Source organism: Solenopsis invicta, chromosome 10 (genome assembly GCF_016802725.1).
Source record: "Solenopsis invicta isolate M01_SB chromosome 10, UNIL_Sinv_3.0, whole genome shotgun sequence".
NCBI classification, from domain to species: Eukaryota; Metazoa; Arthropoda; class Insecta; order Hymenoptera; family Formicidae; genus Solenopsis; species Solenopsis invicta.
Window position 1 is genome coordinate 10,892,597 of NC_052673.1, and position 22,221 is coordinate 10,914,817.

The 22,221-nt window shown below is 33.1% G+C and overlaps 3 protein-coding genes across 5 annotated transcripts; 1 reads left to right on the top strand and 2 right to left on the bottom strand.

Annotated features, from left to right (window-relative positions):
- Positions 1-2,209: 2,209 nt before the first annotated feature.
- LOC105205319 (telomere length regulation protein TEL2 homolog) lies at positions 2,210-13,753 on the bottom strand. The gene is made up of 8 exons (XM_011174668.3): positions 13,713-13,753; positions 8,672-8,751; positions 8,454-8,575; positions 7,672-8,048; positions 6,506-6,716; positions 5,865-6,390; positions 5,600-5,746; positions 2,210-5,257 (listed from the first exon to the last, which is right to left on the bottom strand). Exons 1-8 carry the CDS (start codon positions 13,751-13,753, stop codon positions 2,433-2,435), a joined length of 4,329 nt encoding a protein of 1,442 aa, XP_011172970.1. The 3' UTR covers positions 2,210-2,432.
- Positions 13,754-14,585: 832 nt separating this feature from the next.
- LOC105205321 (rho GTPase-activating protein 19) lies at positions 14,586-20,169 on the top strand. 3 transcript variants are annotated; one of them, XM_011174670.3, is made up of 7 exons: positions 14,586-14,815; positions 15,082-15,251; positions 15,326-15,535; positions 16,479-16,855; positions 16,925-17,284; positions 17,396-18,145; positions 18,260-20,169. In XM_011174670.3, exons 1-7 carry the CDS (start codon positions 14,601-14,603, stop codon positions 18,989-18,991), a joined length of 2,814 nt encoding a protein of 937 aa, XP_011172972.2. In that variant the 5' UTR covers positions 14,586-14,600; the 3' UTR covers positions 18,992-20,169. The 3 variants fall into 3 exon arrangements, with proteins under 3 accessions (XP_011172972.2, XP_011172974.2, XP_039310561.1); XM_011174672.3 differs by having other exon boundaries at positions 15,085-15,251; XM_039454627.1 differs by lacking the exon at positions 17,396-18,145.
- On the bottom strand, positions 20,136-21,628 carry LOC105205320 (U6 snRNA-associated Sm-like protein LSm1). The gene is made up of 3 exons (XM_011174669.3): positions 21,316-21,628; positions 20,576-20,760; positions 20,136-20,479 (listed from the first exon to the last, which is right to left on the bottom strand). The coding sequence occupies exons 1-3, from the start codon at positions 21,371-21,373 to the stop codon at positions 20,306-20,308; spliced, it is 417 nt and encodes a 138-aa protein (XP_011172971.1). The 5' UTR covers positions 21,374-21,628; the 3' UTR covers positions 20,136-20,305.
- Between the last annotated feature and the right edge of the window lie 593 nt (positions 21,629-22,221).

Genomic DNA, 22,221 nt, shown 5'->3' on the forward strand with positions numbered 1-22,221 from the left:
ACCTTGAAAAAGTTTAGAAGTGCTCAAAAGTAAAAATGCCTTATAACAATTGTCACTTATTATGTATTGTCATATTAATATCACTAAAAAACGGCAGGCTACTAAATGAATAACTCCATAAGCAATTGTTAGAATACGTCATCTAATAACGGAGATAATAGGGGTATATTGTCGACAGTAGCCATAATACCCTCTTCTCCTCTATTGGCTTAGACTATACATTGCAGGCTGTTTTGCAATAATTAGGAAAAATGATTGATTTCTTCATATGTTAGTTATTATTGTACATATTATTTGCATTTATGCATTATTTTTTTGCTGCATATTATATATAAATACCAATGATTAAGAATTTGTATCGGCGTATATCAGGATATTTCTCATATAAATAAAAATTACAAAATATCGGCAAATGCTTCAATTTATCTTTTCGAATTATCTTCTGAACACACGTCTTTGACATACATGTCTCGTAAAACACGTTATGCCTATAGCTGAACGCCAATAAAAAATATTTCGATATATATAATCGTTGAACCCTGTGTAAATTGGAGCCCAGGCGGAAAATGTATAATTTATCATCGTCAATTGAATCAATCGAAATACATAGTAGTAAAATGAGTTTCTGCGTGAAGCTTATATTTCCTTGCATATTGTGCCTTGAGACTTTATGTTCTAGACTGAAGAGTCGACAATCCTTTATTGAAATGCAGGAAAGAACGTTGCATTAGGTTGCTGCTGCTGATTCTGTGGTAGAGATTGCACCGGCGACATGTATCCCATTCCTGCTGCTATAGGTATACATAATTTTATCCTTACTTATTCGCACATTTTCACGTGCAAGTCAAATAAAACGTCGTTCAGACTAGAGGATGTTTATTCAAATTTTATAAAAGAATTCCCTGAAAATTTTCGAATTTTCCAGGAATTTTATTCAAAATTTTCGATTTTAAAGAATTTTTAAATGCAGTTTGGAAATAAATTTATTCTATTATATGTACTTTTTAATATTTAATCATATAAATATAAAAACCACTTCAATTTTGAATATTAAATTTAATAAAGTATTTAAAAAAAAATAATATAAATTAAATCGCATATGCTATTCGCAATATGAATTTAGGTCAATGTATATTATGAAACTATGAATTAAACGATTAATATTAAGTTATTAGTTATAACGTACAATATGTGTGTGTGTGTGTGTGTGTGTGTGTGTGCGTGTGTGTGTAGGCCATTTATTACCCGATTGTCATTTTGCATTATTGAGAAAAAAATCATCAAAGTAACAATTTTGCTTAAAAAAAAAGAGAATTTTAAATTGAAACTTAAATTTAAAATTCTAAAAATTTTCCTGAGCATATAATAAAATCCCATGAAAATTCACAATTTTCAAGAGTAAAAAAAATCGGAAAACTAAATTTTCTCGATAGTAAACAACCTGTAGATTATAACATTAAGTTTAGAGATAATTTAAAACTTCACAAATTATTAAGTTTTATCGAATGCTGCGTTATCTCAATCGTTCAAAAAATGATCATTTTATTTGTTACAGAATTTAATATAGAAAAATGATTCTTACATCAATCAAATAGACTGTTAAGAAATTACTTACGTCCTATCTTAATCTGATGCTGCGGGCTATTACTAGCCAATTGGTTCATCGTCGGTGCTGGGCCACTTTGTTTCGCTTTACTACCCATTATGTTATCGAGATCAATATTCAATCCCGAACCAGCCCAGGTCGAACCGACTTGCGTAGAAGGTGTCATATTATTAGATGTTTGATTCCTAGTATTGATGGACGTAGGCGGTAGAAGATTCGCAACGGGTGACAATCCGATCGATCCTAAATACGATCACTAATTTTAGTTCGTAACATACATTATAATTATTATCTCGTATCTGTATATACAAATTTTCTCACGTGTTCAACACAAATTTATACTTAAAAACAATTTTAATATTCAATCTTAATTTATAGCAATTAAAAATAAATTTTGCTATGATACTACAATCCTACTTAATTCAAAGATTTAAATAAAATAAAATAATGTGTACTTTACAAAATACTATAAAAACATCGTTGTACAAATTTTATGTTTTATCAAGTCATATAAATATGCGTCAAACATTTCATTCATTAAAAACATTTAATTTTATAAAAAATTAATGTTAACATATGAGGATTAATTAAAAATTACACTAATAACAAAGCTTTTTTTATATTTAAATTACATATATAATATAGTTCATAATTTGTACCTCTCGCACATACAAAAATTAATTCTAAAAACAAAATATAGTCTAAATGGAATTGTACATACATAATATTCATATAAATGATGATAATATTGTAAAAATGGCACAAGTTCTTTCTAATAATAAATGTTCTATTCTAGTGTTCTAACAATAATTAACTCTCAATTAATCTATACATCATTAAAAGTGGAGCTTATGATCAAATAAATAAAAGAGAGCACTTTCGCGTTTAAGGCTCTGCAATTTGCATCATGTTCGCCATTAACGACGTTCTGCGACAACACAAGCCATTCTTTTATTTCCATTAAAGGCTCAGACAATTCGTTGATGATAGCATCCTTTGGCACTGCAATTAGTACAGATCCGATATTTTCTGTAACGGCTAATCGCACTGTCGCCTCATAGTGATTCCTCACTGTCCACATAAGCTCCAATATCTCTTTGCCCATCTTCGATGCCAGCGGACAATTTTGCGCCGCCAACATTATGGCGGACAACGTTTTCAAATAACGTAGCAGCAAAATATTTTCCTGATCTTGGTAAGTGTTCAAGTTACTAAGCTTAAGGATATCACGATGGCCAAAACCATGCAGAAGCGGATAAAAAAATGAAGAAACTACATTTCCAAAATAATTAATATGTAACTTGGGAGATTTGGAATGATGCGCAAATCGTCTCGTACGAGACTCAATTCTTTTATCGACGATCTCTTGCCAATTTGTAGATTGATTTTCCGACGCTTTCAGATCAATGTCGAAGTCTTCGTCATACCATTCTTGTTGTCTTTTATTCTCTTGCGTATCGATGAAAAGTGATATACGGCTCGGAATTCGTTTCTTCTTGATTACAGTATCTACGGTAGTATCGGCGCTATCTGTGTCGCCGACATCAATTTTTGATAATTGCCTGGCGGACTCGGCCAATATATCTAAGAACAGCAAGCGATGGCTCAATGAGTACTTCCCCATGTCCTCGTAAAATTCTTTGCAGAGAAACTCTGCGCATTCCTTCGGGCGCACAGTTACAATCGCCACGCAACATTTGAAAATGACACGTTCAAAATTCTCCACATAAGAATGCTGCCTTAACGTGACGAGAAGTTGCAGGAGTTCTATCGCAAAAGACACATCATCGTTCGGTAACTGCGTCAATATTAGTTCTTCGCAGACTAGCAGAGATTCGGAGAAAACATCGGGATTGGAAAAAGTACGTTCATCCGTTAAATTATCGACCAAATCTCGTAGATACGTCGGGCGTATCTTACTGGATGGTTTACTGTCGCTCATATCGTAAGGAACCAAATCATCGTCACTGTCTAGATCCGAATCGTCATCGTAATCCAGCTTCGCCTGTTGTTTCGTTTCATTCTTCTTCGTTAGATTATCTCTTATCTCGCTATTTTCTGAAACGTGTATATTTGCTTCAATTTTTTCGCTCGACAGATTTTCAATACTGGGTAAGATGTCACAATCAACACCCAATTCGTAGATTTTCCTGCTACTCACAGAATCAAAAACAATATTTCCGGCTATTAAGTCGCCACTTCGCTCGTATTGTTCTTGTATATTTACAGTCATTTCAAGCGTATTTAGATCCTTTAAAGATTGAAGCAATTCCAATACTGGTGCAGGCATGCTATCGTATTCGAATTTTAATTTCGGTGCGTTATCGGTGTTACACAAAGAATTTATACAAATCTCGGCGACCATCATACCCATCGCTCTCAAAGTTATATTTGTACACTCGAGATGGACGGATACTCCAGAAAGCAAGAGTTTCTGACACTGGTCCTTTTCAGCACTACTTAAAAGATCTTTACAAGTTTTTACAGACAGGACAATCAGCTTTGTAATGTATTTGTGCTGTTCCGCAGATACATGATTCAAAATACTTTTATCCCTCCAAATTTCCAAAAGCTTGATCAGTAATTCTGATAAAATGTTATCTTTGTTCGAAAAAGATGACAGATAGGAAATTAAATTTATAATTAGCTTTTCGTCCTCGTAATAACGCATTAAAGGAATTTTGGTCGTTAAAATGTACCTCCAATTCGAGTCCGTTAATAAATTGCCGAAAATGGGACGCACACCGAGTTCAGAATCGCAACGTTTTAAGAACAAAACGGCTATGTGCTCAATGGCGGTCGAATCCAATCCGCGAAATATATCTTCGACTAGACGTCGCTCGTTCCTTTTATTTTCGAGGCACCACTCTTCAAAAATATCAACAAAACACATGAAATCGCATGGCTTCAAGCTAACTACAATCTTGCTGATTAAAAATGAGAGTACAGATATTTTTGATTTAATGCCATATTTGCATAACTCATTGATAAACGATATCGCGCAAGATATGTGAAAACAGAGGAGCTTCACATAAACTTGCGGCGTATAAGATTTCGGCGTGGTGAACTGCAGTTTATTTGATACGCGACTGGGTAGAGAGATTAAAATTTGTGTCGCACTTCGCCAAATCTGATCGAGTTCCTCCTCCTGCATATGAGATCGCTCTTCGTCCCTACACACGTTCAATATCCCCGAAAATATCTCCTCGCTCTTTAACAGATTGTTTAATAACATTGAAATAACGTGAGTTTTCTTCTCATTTTTAGACTCATTTAATGCGGTAGTTAAAGCTCTTAAGGCTTCTACTAACATAAAAACGGTTGCACCATCAACGATCATCAACTTTTCGATCGTAGGATCCAGGCCGTCTTCATTTAGCGGCCAATCATGATCGAATTTATCGATTATCTCTTCCAAAATTCTTCCGTACAATATGGCATCCACTCTCATGTCGAGATCAAGACCACTGTACTTTTGCGGAGTAACAGGCCCCGGTAAAAATCTGACGTAGTTCGTAACGGACGATCTTATTTTCTCCAAATCAGCGTGACTTTTAATGTCGCGCATGGTGCACAATACTTCCAATAATTGATTGGCGGCATTATTGGAGAGATTCTCGATCGACACGATGCTCTCTTCGTATTTACAGGCTGCAAGGAAAGACTATCTTGGGGGAATTACATTAGCTTCAAATTCCGGGGATATGTACTTCACGTACGAATTTCTTTCGCGGAAACGCATGCAATAATAATTTAAAATTCTTCTTTCTTATCAAATGGTTAATGTAATATGATTAATAATTAAAATAGTTCAAAAATCTTATTTAATCTCATAATTTTTGTAATATATTACTTATCATGCATCATGTTACATAAATATCGTGTATGCACACGTTAGAAATAATTTATAGTTACAAAAAAATATTATTAATAAAAGTTTTACTAATCGTCTAATTAAAGAAATCAATCAAATTATGTTTCCTGAGTACTCACCTGCGTAATTTACGGTACTAGTAGGTGTATTGTTCATTCCTATAAAAATGTTCGAATTGTTAGAGCTATTTATTCGTCCATCGGATAACCTCATGGCTGGGGCATTCAAACCATCCAAGTCCGACAAGAGATCCGTATTTGACGTCACTAAAAAAAAATTATTTTCAAAATTATTTTCATTAATAAGTAAAAAAGTCAGAATAAAAAATCTATTATTTTACTAAAAAAATATACAATTATTTCTAAATAATGTATGATCCTCTACCTGTATTATTATTTGTGACTTGATTATTAAGATCTGGTAACGACAAGGAATCAAATAAATCATTAGATGTCTTTTGAGTAACGGGAGTTCCAGTAGTTGCTGTTGTGCTTGCGGTTTGCATTGCATTATACATCATGTTACTATTATTCATATTATTCGCTATCGGATTATTTACAGTTGGTATTGTTACACCCATCAAATTGATTTGCGATTGTGGCTGACTTGGAGGATTAGATATAACGACATTGTTAAAGGCAGATGTGAAATCGGCAAATTCATCGCTGTCTTTCGTCTTAACAGGATTCGTCGCGGGATTATTAAAGGCGCTAGTAAAATCGCCAAAATCCGCATTTGCATTTTGCGGTTGAGCAAATGACTGAGTATTTGCTCGTGGATTGAAATCATCATCGTCTAGTCTACTATTGTCGCTTTGCGATTCAAAAATGTCATTTAATATATCATTTTTGGTCTTTTGTTGATTCTTCGGCGATGATAAACTATTATTTTTTTGTACCAGTGTACTATTCTACAAAAACACAAAATACATTCTAATTAATCTTATTATATCTATACGTAATTATATATTGTATATTAAATACAAAAAATTTAATGACAAAATCAAACTTATTCTTTAAACTTACATTAGATTGCTCTTTTCCATAATTTGCTGCCGCTCCGAGATCTACTTTTTTGATAGTTCTCATTGTTCGTGCCGGAGATGCATTTGTAGAAGATACTGATGTTTGAGCAGATTTACCAACTTGACTTATATTGTCTAACGTATCTCTATATTCTCTTCCACCTTTCTTTGGACTAGTATCATTGTCCGAGTCTTCTCTTTCGCCATCGTCGCTGTAGAGAACGTAAAAAATTACAAAGAATAAACAAAGTAACATCAAAAAAATACACTATTTTATTAATAAGAAGTTGGCTCATCATATTTTTAATATAGATTTTATCCTTGTTGAAATAAAATCATACAATGCTTAAATAATCATTAGTGTAATATTATATCATTCTTTTAACCAAATATATTTCAAAAGATATTGGAGGAAATTTATTTTTTATTTTGCTCTTCAAACCTACTCACAATGATTCAATAAAATTTAAATCAAGTAGTTACGCTAACCAAGAAAAAATGATGAAGTTTTAGAGAGCAAAGGATAATTTTGGAAGATAGAGTGAAAAGAAAAATTTTCTCTTCCACCATGTAAGCAATTAAAGGATGTTCTAAAGAAAATAGTACAATATTTCATTGAAAAATATTGTATCCTATTCAAGCAATGTATAACTTTATTCCAACAAAGATAAAATCTATTATTTTGCTCAGTAATTGCGAAAAATATAGCTCTTTTATTGCAATCATTGCATCCAACGTTGGAATAACAAAGAATAACTTATGTAAAATATATAGAATCACACATAATAATGTCCGCTGAAGAAAACTATAAAAGTCGAAACGTTTGATAATTTTCGAAATTGTTATCAAACTTGAAAAAATGATCAAAAGATTATTTCGTAAATAAAGAAAATTATTACACGCTAAAAATTTATTTTAATCTGCTCGATCGTTAATTTTTTATTCATTACGTTTGTAAATAAAGCAAGTTTAACATAGTTATTTATTAAGGATAGAATCTGTATTAAAAAAAAGACTAGTCTCTTATTAATAAAACAAGCAGTATTTCCTAGGTGATTACATTATTTTATTTATATCCTGTACACAAAAAAATGCATTCGAGTTAGCATGCCTTTCTAAATGCATTCACATATGATAATGAAAAAAACAAATGTAGTAGATATATACCTGTTATTTGCATCCTCAAATCCTTTTCCGCGACTGTCCCAGTCGTTATACGTTTCTGCGCCGGATTTGTTCCATTTAGGATTATCCATCCATCTGTCACCACCTCCAAATCTCATTCCCATCGCTTCGCTCGATAAGCCAACGTATTTATCCTTATTTTTCTTGGCTTTTTTCCTTTCCTCCCTAAGTTTGTCATCGTCTTGAATAAAATCGATTAATTCCCTAACTTTATGTCTAATGTTAATTCCTTGATCTTTTCCAAATTCATCAATAAAGGTGTAATTTTCCAAAGACCTGAGGTCATAGATGTGTTCGCGTGACGATGTAACGACCCGTTCCGAGCCATTACGAACTAAGTAATTAAGGAGGAGCAATGACTGTAAAAAAAAAAAATGAAGATTAATGCAATAATCTCACAAAGTATGGCTGGAAAATAAAATTTATTCGTATTATCCATGGTCATCTTCTTTACTACTTTATAATACGATACTTTTATAATACGATTCCGCTTTCGGTATCTTCCACGTAATAAAATTTATTATCTTTATTGCCTTTACTTTTCATTTTTTAAATAATGTATTGTCACTAATTTAACTGATGATGACTAATAAGTCGAAATGTTCCGCAGACAATTCATAATATAACATATAGACATAAATAATTAATTTGTCATATCAAAAAAGATTTTTTCATACTTATTTATGGACTTAAAAGTTGATTTACGCTTTATTATTCTTGAATGTGCGATGTAATATAATTGCAAGAAAAACGCGATCGCGTACCTTGTACGTTCGTCGCCAATTTCGTTTATTCTCTTGCAACATCCTCTTCCAGAGCATGGACATTACCTCTGGAAATTGCTCGTACGTGAATGTGGCCTGAGCCAGTTCTTGCATCATTGCACCTTAAAAAGTAAAGCATTCCGTATAATTAATTTACGGGTTTTCCACATGGTAAGGTACACAGTAAAGCTATTGTCGGGAACGTATATAGATCGTACCTGTGGGACCCCATGCGTCGTCATTGGTTGCCTCCCGAACTTTGGCCTCCGTTTCCGTATAATTCATCACGACATTAGTCCTGCAAAGTATATTATTTTATTGTAATATAAATTTTCGCACGTGCAAATCTATGACGTATGCAAAAACTGTAAATCGTGAATAATCCGTTATTAAATTGAGCGTATAACAACGTGTTGCACCCGTCGAACCGCCAATTACTCGGCGTGATAATTATTTCCGCAAAAAACTGCTGATAAAATCGTGTAATACCCATCGCAAGTATGTGTAGATCACGTACATACACGAACAAACGATTCTGTTTATATCCTCGCTCACAGATCACTTTAACAGCTGGATCACGCAAACGTGAAAGGGTTACTTACAATGATGATCTTCCTATTATTAACGTTATACTATTTATGAGAAATAATTAAGTATAGCAGCAATCTCTCTCTCTCTCTCTTTCTCTTTCTCTCCCTTTTTGCCTTAATTTGATCTGCAAACACATTAGCGTACGTGCAAAACGCATTCATGCGACAAAAGCGCATAGAGCCATGAATTATTACGTAAATGATCGCAGTTTAAAGCCATTATGTAGGTTTCCGAGGTATATCACGCGGCTTATTGTGTCGGATAATCCAAGATTAATTTATCAGGATTATTAGTTCGCGTAACTCGCAAACTTAATTAATTCAGTAAGATTAATTCGCTGCGGATCGAGTTAGCGATGCGTCATCGCCAAACATCGTTTTCGACGAGCAAGATTAAGCACGAGATTGTGAAAAACGTCTGTATTAATCATATTTATCGATCAAATGCAATTTAATACAGATGTTAAAATGTTATCTTGTTAATCTTTCAACTCTCCCCCCCCCCAAAAAAAAGATACTAAAACTCTAGTTAGAGTAAAGATATATAACTTATTGAATGAACAAATTAATAATTATTAAGTTAGTTCGCATCTTGGCTTAAGATAATATTTTTTGTAACAAATTCTTTAGTTTGTCAGAATAGAGGGATTCGCAACACATTTTTACTTTATATAGAAGTTTTATATTTTATACATAATAAAACAAGCTTAGTTCGTGTTAGGGATTACATGAAAACAATACTGTACTTTGAAAGTGAGCTTTAATGTAAAAGAGTAGTGTATCTAAAAATTTTCCATGCGTAATTTCAAGATACTTTTAAATTGGCTTTACGGAATTGCAAGAGAGTTTTTACACAATTAAAATGCGCACAAAAATAAAAAGAGCAAAAGCGATGGTAATAAAAAAATTTTTTCGAACATACTCGTATTAATATATATTAAAAAGTTAAAAAACTTTTTGTCATCAACATGAAATTGATTTTTGCGTGCGTACTTTAACTGTGTAAAAAAACTAAACATTTTCGTAAAGACAATTCGAAGATAATTTAAAATAAAAAAATGTCGATAATATGCTATAGGAGTCTTTTAACAATCTTATAACTAATTACTTTTTTCGCAATAAATTTTTTACTACAATTTTTTTTAATGCTTGTAGTATCATTATTAAATTTGACGATCAAATTTGAGATATTATTTCTGGTTTCAATTTACGGTTGCGTTTTAAGTCGAATAATCATATCGGCACGCAGTTGTAGAATTGAAAAATATATTTAATTTATATGAAAATAATTAAACACCAAAATCCGTTTCAACCGAGAAATGGCACTTCCTCTTATCCACTGTTATTATTTTGTTTCTGTATTGTGTTAACTAATAAATTTCATTTGTATTGTTTACATAAAAAAATCCCTGTAAAAAAACACAAAACAACGTAAATAATACGTAAATAAGTTATGACGTAATCTTGAAAATTACAGTACAATCCTGCAGAATATAAATGTAAAATTTCATTAAAAAAGAATAAAAAATTGTCATTAGTTTATTTAAAAAAATTATTGTTAATATATCTATTCAAGTAATTATTAAAGTGATCATTAAAATAATCGGTTAAACTGCAAAAACTACGTACATCTAAATAACAAACTTAACAACTCGTCTTTATCTTTAAAAGTATCGGCAACAATTAGTAAAGTCGATACATGAAGTAAGAAAGAGTATACGAATCGAAGACTTTCGTAATTCTAAACAAGTATCCAGGCGCGACCGATAAGAATCAGAATGTCATATCGTGCAAATAAACTTCTTTAGTGCGTCCCGCATGCCTGAGGCATTAAAAGAGCTCACCGATCACAAGTACGATTGAGTAAGAGATTGCAAAAAATGCTTGCTGGTTTAATACTTTTTAAATTTCTCTCCAAAAGATGATTACATCAAGGTAGGGCATTCATGCGTAAAATATAATCTACAATGAGGGAAAAAATATCGTAAAACAAGAAAAAGTTTACTGAACACAAAAAGATTATTTACTCAATGGATTAGTTACTTGCAATTAAGTTAAAAATTTCTTAGTTGAAATATTTATGTGAACAAAATAAAGAAATAATTTTTAATCAAGCATTTTTTTCCATAGTTCTAGAAAATATTTTTTTCACTGTTAGATTATTTTTATATCCAAGATAATCATATTTTTTTAATCTAAGAGAGTAATTTAATAAAAAATAGTATTATTAACTTATTTGTAAAACCATTATTTAAATGTAAAACAATGTAATACAAAATTATATACGACTAAGATGTCCACTTAAAAGTAAATATTTTACTCAAACAAAACAAATGCTTACATAAAAAAATATATAAATTAAGAAAACGTATTTTTTTTCATTTAAACAAATTTTTCAGTGTACATTACGCGTATGCAATGTAAATTATGAAAGCTATGTCTTATGTATCATCTATGTAAACAATCACCTATGAATTCATAAACGATTTAGATTTTATATCAAAAATAATGAAAATTATATTCTATTTTTTAAATATTTTTATCATTACAGCCTTGGCCAAAAATATTAGACACATTATATACTTTTTATATTTTTAACTAAGAAGGATTTAAACAGAAATTAAAATGTGAATTATCCTTTATTTTAAGAATCCTTTAAACTTATGTATAAAACCAGTAATAAATGTTAAATAATCAGGATTGGGTACTTGTTAAAAAGTTAATAACTTTTAACTTAAATTAGTTAATTTTAAATCATTTAATTTTTATTTCTAAAACATTAATTTTAATTTATTAACTTTTTTCCTAAGTTAAAAATTTATCTATGTAAAAAAATTATAAAAGAAAAAAAACATTTCCACATGAAAACAATATTTCTTTGTTATATCATATAAACTTAACTTACAAATAAAATACTAAATATAATCTATATTATAATGGTTTTGAGTAATCCAACTTTAAAAATTTACAAATTTCTAATTTAATATGAATGCTTTCCAATTAATTTTTAAGTTAATTTTATCTTTACGTAACTTTTAATTAATTTTTATCTTCACGTAATTTTTCACGTATTGAATTAGTTTTATAAGTCATTAACTTTAACATAATTTATTTAAAAAATATACACGAACTCATTTAGTCTTGAAAATAATACAGATAAAAGAATTATAGATAAACGAGAAAAATATAAGCCTAACAATTTTGGTCAAGGTTGCATAATTTTATTTTATCAATACTAAAGTCAGACATATTAACATTCTTATAACTATAATCACTTCTTTTGTATTGTACTATTCAATTTACAAACTACATTGCCTCTATTGTCTACATGAAAAAAATGCACATAACGTAAACATGTATAAATGTGTAAATAAGTCATTTTGACGTCATCAGTTTGTTTCACCTCCTATCAGAATCGTGCCATAAATTTTGAAGCTGAAGATGAAGTAAACTAAAACTAAGCCACTGAATTAAGAATTCTGCTTTCAACTTTTGATGTTACAAACAAAATTTGGCAACAATGTGTAAGCTAGGATTCTGAAATGGCAACTTAAAAAAAAAAACAATTCTTCCTATCCTTCTCCACACATTAACTCTTCAAATCTACCCTAGTAAAAATTTTATTCAGAATTTTTCATATATTTTTCAGAATTTTTGTAATAATTTTATAAATAATTTTATAACTTTCTCAGATTTTTTATACAAATCAGAGCATTTTTTAGAAATACTCAGAAAGTTTACGTCTTTTCTCAGAATGTTTCAATCAATTATAAAAAATCCTAAGAATTCTAAAATTTTGTTCTATAATTTCTGACAAAAATGTTATAAAATCTAAAAAAGTTAAAAGCATATTTTAGAAACTATGAAATGAGAAATCTCAAAATATTTTAAAATTTATATGTACAATAAATTTTAAGAAATAATATAAATTTTCTGAATATCTTTGAAAAATGTTCCAATTCATATAAAAATTATGAGAAAAATTTTCACCAGAATAACGAGCCACTGTGTAATCTTCGATTCCAATTAAGAGCGAATGTACGGAAATAACAACTTGTAAATAATTTGAAAAGCGCAAGAGGGAAAGGAGCCTCCCAAAAAACGATGGTCAAGAGGAAGTTTCGAAACCGCGGGAAGCGCTGACAAAACAAATACGCGCGCACCTGAGGAAGGTGGGCGCGGACAGAAGGGAAGGCGGGAGGGAAAGGGGAGGCCCGCGCCATCCGTCATTAATCCACACGATTGTTTTCGCATCGTTTATCGCACACACCGCACACTCGAATCTCAAGGTCGCGCCATAAAATTATCCCCGCGCCGTTCCAGTTTTACAAGTCTCTCCCTCTCTCCCCCGCCTCTTTCTCGCTCTCATGCTGCGACGAGAGACGTACCGAAAGCGGCCGCATCCTGTCGCGCGACGTAATCGGCGAACGAGGATCTTCGACCGTCATCCGTTCTCTCACGCGATCGACGGTCGCGTGACACGTTCACGAGTTCTAAGGAGCATGTACAATTTTTTCCAATGTCTTACACAATTACACGCGAGAGAGCGAGGAGGATGGGGGAGGGGCAAGAAGGAAGGCAATTTGGAGACGCGCCGACGAAAGAAATGCGCTCGGGGAAAACGCAAGGCAAGGTTAGAGAGACAGGCATCCCTCGGGATCGGACTTACGCCTTGTCCATCAGCTCCCGCACTTTCCACATGTTCATCATGTTTGCGTTGTCACTGCGTGACGCCTCCCTCGCGTACGATCCTCACACACGACGCGCGTTGCTCTCTCTCGATGGGATCGCTATCGGCGGCGCACGCTCTCTAAACGTTCCACCAGATGTTTCCCGGAGCATCTGATACCCACGACGGCCGAGCGGAACGTCACCAGGCGGTAGCCATGTTATCCCTTCCACGTTTGCACGCACCTCGCCGCGGTCACAGGTGTCTCCCGTGATCGTGCTACGGCGAGTAGTTTTGCTGTTACGCCATAAACGTTAGCCGTGGTTAGCCGTCAGTGCTGCCAATTTTTGCCAAATTTATATTTTTTATTTTATGAACCGGTTTTACCATTTTCGATTAGCTTAATTGACCAATTATATTTGAGAATAGCCAGATGTTGAGCCCTCTGTCCACGATACTGGAAATCGATCTGTGATCTCGGACAAAGAGAGAATTAACCAATCGCATTAATTAGTTGACCGAATTATTCAAATGCGATTGGTCAATTTTTTCTGTTCGAAATCTCGAAGGCAAAAAAAGGATGATCGTACTCTTTTGCTTTTCTTGTCCACTTTCTACAAATTATAATTTATGTAAAAATTAATGCAAATGTATTTGAAATATTTATAAAATACTTTAAATTAACAATAGGTTTGTTCGCGTTGCTTGACAAATTTTTGCGCTTGAAAGATAAATATATATTTGGGCGTAGGAGAGAGAAACAACGAAGATGCTGAATGCAAGCGAAACGAACAAACCTCTTTTGTTTTTTTTTTTGAACGCCTTGCAGGACTTCACGAAATTCCCCAGAAAAGCATTCTCAAATGATTCCTCTTGCATTATGTGACCATGGGGCGTATGGTATCACTGCCGTTTGCCGGATTCAAGATTCAACATGTAGCAGCGCATTTAAATTGCCAGTTCTATCAAACATCAACGATGGTAGATTTTAACGATGGAGTGGACGGGAAGCTGGTCTTTAGAATGCGAAAGGTCAATCCCGAGCAATTTCACACGCTCGTAAAAATGCACCTGTCCTTTGAACTGGATCTTAACACGGAAGAGTAAGTGATAACCCGTTACACGACTGTTCCTCGCACAATCGGCGTACCGTTGACACCCTGTTCCGACAAACTACAAGATCTGATACTTTGCTATGTTCGTCTTGTGTCATTGATGATTTTATTCATAAAACTCGATCATTGGTTTATTAGTTATAAATGATAATCTATAAACTATTCTCTGCTACAAAAAAATTTTTGTTATCAAATAGGTGTAATAAAATTAGACAATGTGTATACTGATAACATCTTGATTGATCTTTCTTCAGTAGCGATGGTACTACCGAAAAGGCAAGATTGAAGAAATGGGGTCTTCTAAGCTTTACCAAGAAATCGAAATCTTCGGTTAATCTAGAAAAGGGTACGGAAAGTGTTATGTTATCTGAGAACGGTATAAATCACTTGACACAACTGATAGATTATCTGTCTAAGGAACAAAGTAAGTAAATACATTAAGATAATGGGAAATTCCAGAACTGAGTTATATAGTTGTCTTTTTTTCTCTTTCTGCAGATATCATACAAGAAGGAATATTTCGACGTACTGGCAAGTTAACGAGACAGCAGGACTTGAAAACAGCTATGTCGCAAGGTGTATTTTTGGATCTCGATGATGGTAGATTTAGCGTACACGATTGTGCCTCTGTGTTAAAAGGGTTCCTGGCAGAACTGTCTGAACCGCTGCTGACTGACCTGCATTATCCTGCTCATTGCCAGATTGCAGGTAATTAAAGAAAAGCATATACAGAGGTATCCCTCTATCAGGGTTGGACATTTACATATAAAATATAAATAATCTATATTATAGATGTACGTATATAAGTATAAATTGTCTTGTGTGTTATCTATACACTATGTAAACTGTCTTATGTTATCTAAGTAAACAGTATTTTATCATGGAAGATTCAGATTTTATCAGAAATGAAAATTATATTCTATTTTTTATATATTTTTAATATTACATATTTTTATTTTATCATTAACTGAAGTCAGATGTATTGACAATCTTACAACGTAATTGCTTTTTTCTATATTCAATTTACAATAATTTACTTTGTATTGTCTATATGAAACAATTTATGTAAATATAACTTTAGCAATCCAGAAATAATTCATATGGGCGTAATCTTGAAATTCACAATTCCACTCTGTTTTTTCTTGATGACTACTTTGACTTACGAATTTTCAGACTTACACTTGGCATGCTGTTAACTAAATGTGAACTAGTAATTTATATTGAAGTACTTGTTAATCTGATTTAAATTAAATAATAATTTTATAATTAATTATCTATATTATAACTTATTATTTATATCATAATTAATTATCTATATTAAGAGAGGTTTTTAAGAGAAAATATTGTTTTTGTTAATCACGTGCTGAAATTAATCTGTATTTAAGGTAATTATTAATTTTATAATAGCAAATATATTAAGAATTATAATCTTTAAAAATTTTGTCTTAAAAATCTATAATCTCTTTTAGTAATAAAACAATCATTTTGTATGAAATGTTTTATTTATATGATATATTAATACTATTCGGTTTACGTTCAATTTGATTTATGACCAGAATATGACCCTGTCATAAGTAGAGGGATATCTGTAGTTTTACTTGCGTTCTCTATGTATATCATATTCGTCATGGCTGTTATAAATTATTTACAGAATTGTGCAGCCTAGATGCAAAGACAAACGATACGAGATTACTGAGCTCTTTACAGTTGCTGTTACTGCTTTTGCCACCTCCTAACAGAATTCTACTGAAAGCTATTCTTACCTTGTTGAATAAGACTGCGAGTTATGAGCACAGTAACAAAATGAACAGCGATACGTTAGCCACTCTCTTCACACCGCACTTGTTATGCCCACGAAAACTGTCACCTGAAGCCTTGCACATCAACTCTCAGAATTTGTCGTGTCTAGTCGCATTTATGATTAGGAAAGGTACAGAATTATTCGAGATTCCACCGAAATTGGCTACGGATATAAGAGCATACTGGGTGGAACAAGAAAGAAAATTGCTGAGCCCTCAGAAGACTGATGTAAGTATCAAATTAGAAAGACTTCTGCTTTATCTTCGCGCAGTACAATTAAAAACCTTATGATTGCAGCTGAACGAGTCGGTACCTGACGCAACTAGTACAGCCCACACTGTGTTCAGTTTTGTCGATCGTAAATTAACAGCGAAGGCTAATTCCACGCAGGACACGCAGGCGGCCTTGGCGCAGTTATACGCTCATATACAAGCCATGCCGGAATCTGCCAAAAAGCGGCGCCTCGTAAAACAGTTTAATAAGGAGAATGGACAAGGTACACCTAGGCATGTAAAGAACTGCAAGACCAAGAGTATTGGGGATTCCATCAAGAAACATATCTTTCAAAAGAAAATCTTGGGCCACAAAAAATTCATTGATATTAATATTGGATGCAATATCACTAGATCGAGCAGCGAAGAAAATATATTGTCGATGGTTAGTTTTTTCATTATATTCTTATTTTTCTGTGAAATATTTTGTCTGTTCATTATTTGTTTGTATCTAACAATAGCACGTTTATCTATTTTCTTTGCATGTACGGTATAGAAACTAGAAGACTCGTTCCTTCCGGCAAGAGGGGTTCTTAGCAAATCAAACGACGAACTTAGCACGGAAAACTGTGATACTACTAGTAACGATCTTTTACATGCAAAACACACAAGTAGTATAGATAGCATTAAGAATGAGACTTTGACAAATTGTAAAATGAAGAAGAAACCATCGATCAATGAATCTACAAACATGAGACAAGAATTAGATGGAAGTAGTACGCAGCACGATACAAAAAAGGGTTCGATCGAGCTCAGTTTAAGTACAAGTTTTCAAGAAATTAACGTAATAACTAACGAGGATAGTCAATCTGACACTAGCAAATTAACGCGACCACTCAGCGAGCCACCTGACTTAGAAATGTATTCTACTCATAGTCTAACTCACTGTGACAATTTAACGAATGACGGTAAATTGATGCGACGAAACTCGGAATCTATCCTCCCATCTGTTGCAACACTAAATGTACAAAACTCTTCTTTAAAAACTTTTACCTCAAATGTAAAATCATCCGAGGCCCCTTTGAATGTTGAATTGCATGCTGAAAATGCATGTACATTTAATTTACAATCTCCAAGGGTAAAAAACAGATTTAGAAATGTGTACGCTGTTCATACGTCGACGCCATCGAGTTTATTACGACGAAGCCTGGCAACTAACGATTATATCTTGACTCCTATTACTAACAATGACCGAAGCATGAGTCCAATTACGCAAAGCGCGACAAAAATGACGAAAGCTATGCAGGTGCGTAAATTTAAAGCAATATATTTCTGCAAAATATAACTTAAAAAATATTAAATATGAAATTAAAATTATAATATAAAACTAAAAATGCAATTTCTTAATTGTTTGTAACAGGAAACTATGATGACTCCGCGGTCCAGGAAGCCAGTAATGATCGTTTCAACTTCGAACTTATGCAATCTCGTCACTGGCAACAACAGCTGTGATTTACGTGGATCAAATCTGGACATGGTTAGTGCAATAAATAATTGCGCTTCCATTTTAGAAGAATCCCAGACATACAACAGTATGGACAATGTGCAAACTCAAGAGAACACAAAAGATGTCGAAACTACAGAAAATAATGGATTAGATACGTTCAAGAAACACAGCTGTGTACAAACTATTGCAAACTGTTGTGCCTGTACGCAAAAAAGTTCGATGTCCATCACGAGCACATTTAGGGAGTATCTGTTGTCGCGAAGCGTCTTAACCGCCAGCCCCGTCGATCTCAGTTTTACGTCGCGGACGGGAGACTTCGAGCCATCGGAATCCGATTTGAACATATTGAATGACGATACGCTGTCTGATAGTCTATTATGCTGTCTGGACGGTAATCAACCAGAATCTGACACTTCCGGCATAGCATCCGGCAGTACAAACAGTGCGAATAATTCCACTGAGAAAACAGAGGAATCATCTTCTCCACGAAAACGAGGGACCAGCTTACAACGAAACGATTCAAAAAAATCAGCGAAAGAAAATGTGATCAAGAGCACAAGAAGCGACGAGTGCAAATATAAACGAGACGAATCAATATTAAATCCAGCAAAAATGCAAGATAGCTTTCAAGAAACATCGTTTTAGCTATCTATATAAAGTTATTTAGTTACTAGTATTAATATATCGTTAAGTATAAGTAGAATTCTTTACTTTATATACTTTAAGCAAAACTGCCACATTAATTTAAGTTGACCGGTATGAGTTTTTATACAGTATGTCTCACGTAATTGGGCAGAAATAGGATATCTTTAAAACGATTGGAGATAGACAAAAATTAAAAGCAAAATCAAGTGATTTTAATTGATTCACATTTCTGTGCTACCTTCATGCATTTTTGTGATAAGTGCATTACAAGTACGCTTTTTTTAAATGAAATCCCACATTTTTAAGTGCACTAATTTATACAATTTTTTCTCCTTTGCAAAAAACAGCTAGTTACTTTATAATTATTTTAACTGATTTCAAAGATACCTATTGGATGTTAGATATTACGATATTTTTTGCTTTCTAAGTTTTTTGTAAGAGGAAAAACAGTGTCGATAAGTACGTTTAAAATGTGGGGTTCTATGTAAAAAAAAAGAGCGCAACTGTATTTCGTAACTTGTGTATGAAAATGTATGAAAATAACAGAGAACTGTGAAGCATTTAAAATCATTTAAATTTTTTTCTGAATTTTTTTCTATCTCCAACTATTTTGAAAGATGAACAGAATTCCAGTTATATGAGATATCCTATATATAATTTCATCTCGAATTTATGACTGATTATTCAACAACTGGATTATTTATTCCATTTTATGTGGAAATTAAATTGTTACTAACTGTGCATATGATGCAAGATGTTTAAAAGAACTTTCATTTTTCTTTCATGACATATATAAACTTAATAAAGAGATGTTTCTAAAAGCTATGTATTACTATGAAATGCAACAACATATTTTTGTACTTCATTTTGTAATCGTTAAATTGCATAATACATAACAATACGCTTTGATATCAAGTGTAATTACTATCTCTATGTATCTCAAATAAATTTGCGATGCAGAGTTTTGAATATTTACAAGTAAAATCGAATATGAGAAATAATTTGCATAATACAACTTTTAATCGATGGTTATATAAGTTAAAAATTTTGAAAGATTATATTCAAGGTTAATCTGTATTAATCTATATCTATATACTAAATATGAAGCCGTGTAAATCCAACAATGTATTATCTTTTTATTTTTAAATACATATAATAATGATAGATTTTCAGATATATTCTGTAGTTTTTTAATTTACATTATAAACGATCGGGAAGTAATGTACTATTGTGAATCTCATGCAGCAGTTATATTTAATTAATGTAAGTTAATTGGATAAAATTCATACAAAAAGGAATAGATACACTTGTGTGTCAGTACATATCATCATGACTTAAATCCGGTATATATGCAAAGCCTCGCTCCTTCAGAGCTTTGTTTATTCGTTTTTTCTGCTCCTGCTTCGATTCTTGTTCTCGCCTCTGAGCATCCAAAATCTCATCCACTGTCACCTTTTTTAATGGCAACACCTTCTCCTTCTCTATGTCCTGTAACGTGGATGCATTTGTTAATTAAAATACTGCACAGAATTGTCAGTATTTATTAGAATTGTAAAATAGCTTTGTAACTTGTGAAATGCTTACTATTTCTCCTAAAAGTACTACATTTTCCCCTCTTACTATGAAAATACCTCTCGGGATATCACCATACTCTTGACCAACATGAATTCTTTCAATGGTACTCTGTAGTACTATGTTGGCAAATTGATCGACACTTTTAAGATAGCCAATTAACGTTCTGCCATCTCTCAATAAAACCATAAGTTTTTCTTGACAAAGAGTAAAATGTCATTTGATAATTGACCATATGATATTGATACACATTTAGAGGTAAGGGATAAAGACTTTATAAAAACTTCAAATTTTAAACTTTGTTTCGTCTTTGTACTTTACAGATCTTGCTCTTTGTAATTTAATAAGTTTTATTTTGTTAAAAGGAATAAAATTATTAATTTGTCCTATTCTACAGTGCATTTAAGTTTAACACTTTAAAGACACTTAGGTCACTTGCAATTCTACTTATTTTTTTTCTTTTCTTTGGAATATCTTTTTCGACTATAATTATTCATAATACTTATAACACAATTTTTGAAAATTAACAATGTATATATACATACTTTTCAAAAATATTAAAGGACATGCAAGACTCAAGAATTTTTACATATTTGCAAGCGATGAAAATTAAATGACCCATGGAATAATCCGGAAAAGAGGTGTCCGTTAAGTGTTAAGATCAAATGACGATTGGTAACAAAAATCAATGAAATACAGTAATAAGAATTTGCCGGCACACACATGTGAATTTATTTAAACATCATACATACTCTCGAGTTCTTCGAGCAGCGACGCTGTCCCTGGTGGCAATTCATTAGCCTCGTTCATTTCACCCGATCAAATGAAATTGACAATCGAATCAAGTTATACAAAATGCTTGCCACGGATCTTTCTGATATGTCAATAATTCTCTCTTGCTGATGGCTCAATAAAATCGCTCATGTATTTTAGAAAGAAATCTAAACACGAGCACGATGCACGACCACGATTACGATTTTTCGAGACGCCATCTCTACAACGTAGACATACATTACGATGCCAAAATACAGGTTAGACCTTGGAATGCACGTCACCCGCGACTGTTGGCACACCTGGCAAAGAGTGGACGTAGTGCGCGTACACGAGTTTCAAATCGTTCCTGTTCTAATCGCTTACACAAGACTGATTCGTCGTATTAACGATAATTACGCGAACGCAATGAGGACAAGGCGCGAATACCGAATTGTAGGGACAATGAACAGTAGATACGATAGATGCAAATTAACTCACCGCTCACCGATAGTCGCTTCGTCCAACTCCGTTTCGGCCGCAGCTCTCGTACGTTCGAGATTCAACATTCTCCTCACGACGATTCGTCTTGATTCACACGTGGCACGAACGTGCAAATCTTCGTTTTCGGTACTTTCTGGTACTCCTACTACTCACGCGCGTCGGAAACTCGAGGCAACGGAGAAGATGCGAAACACGATTGAACGCGATCCACACGATTTCGCACTACGCATCGTATCCGACACGACGACGACGACAGATATTGGAACAAACGCCCGACACTTCACGGCTCTCTTGAAACATTCATTCGCGTCAAAAACTCGTACAGGACGACGAGGATGCGAGTTAAAATGCGCAGCGACACGCCATGACTTTCGCTGTCCCGCTTAACCGGCCGACTCGATTGC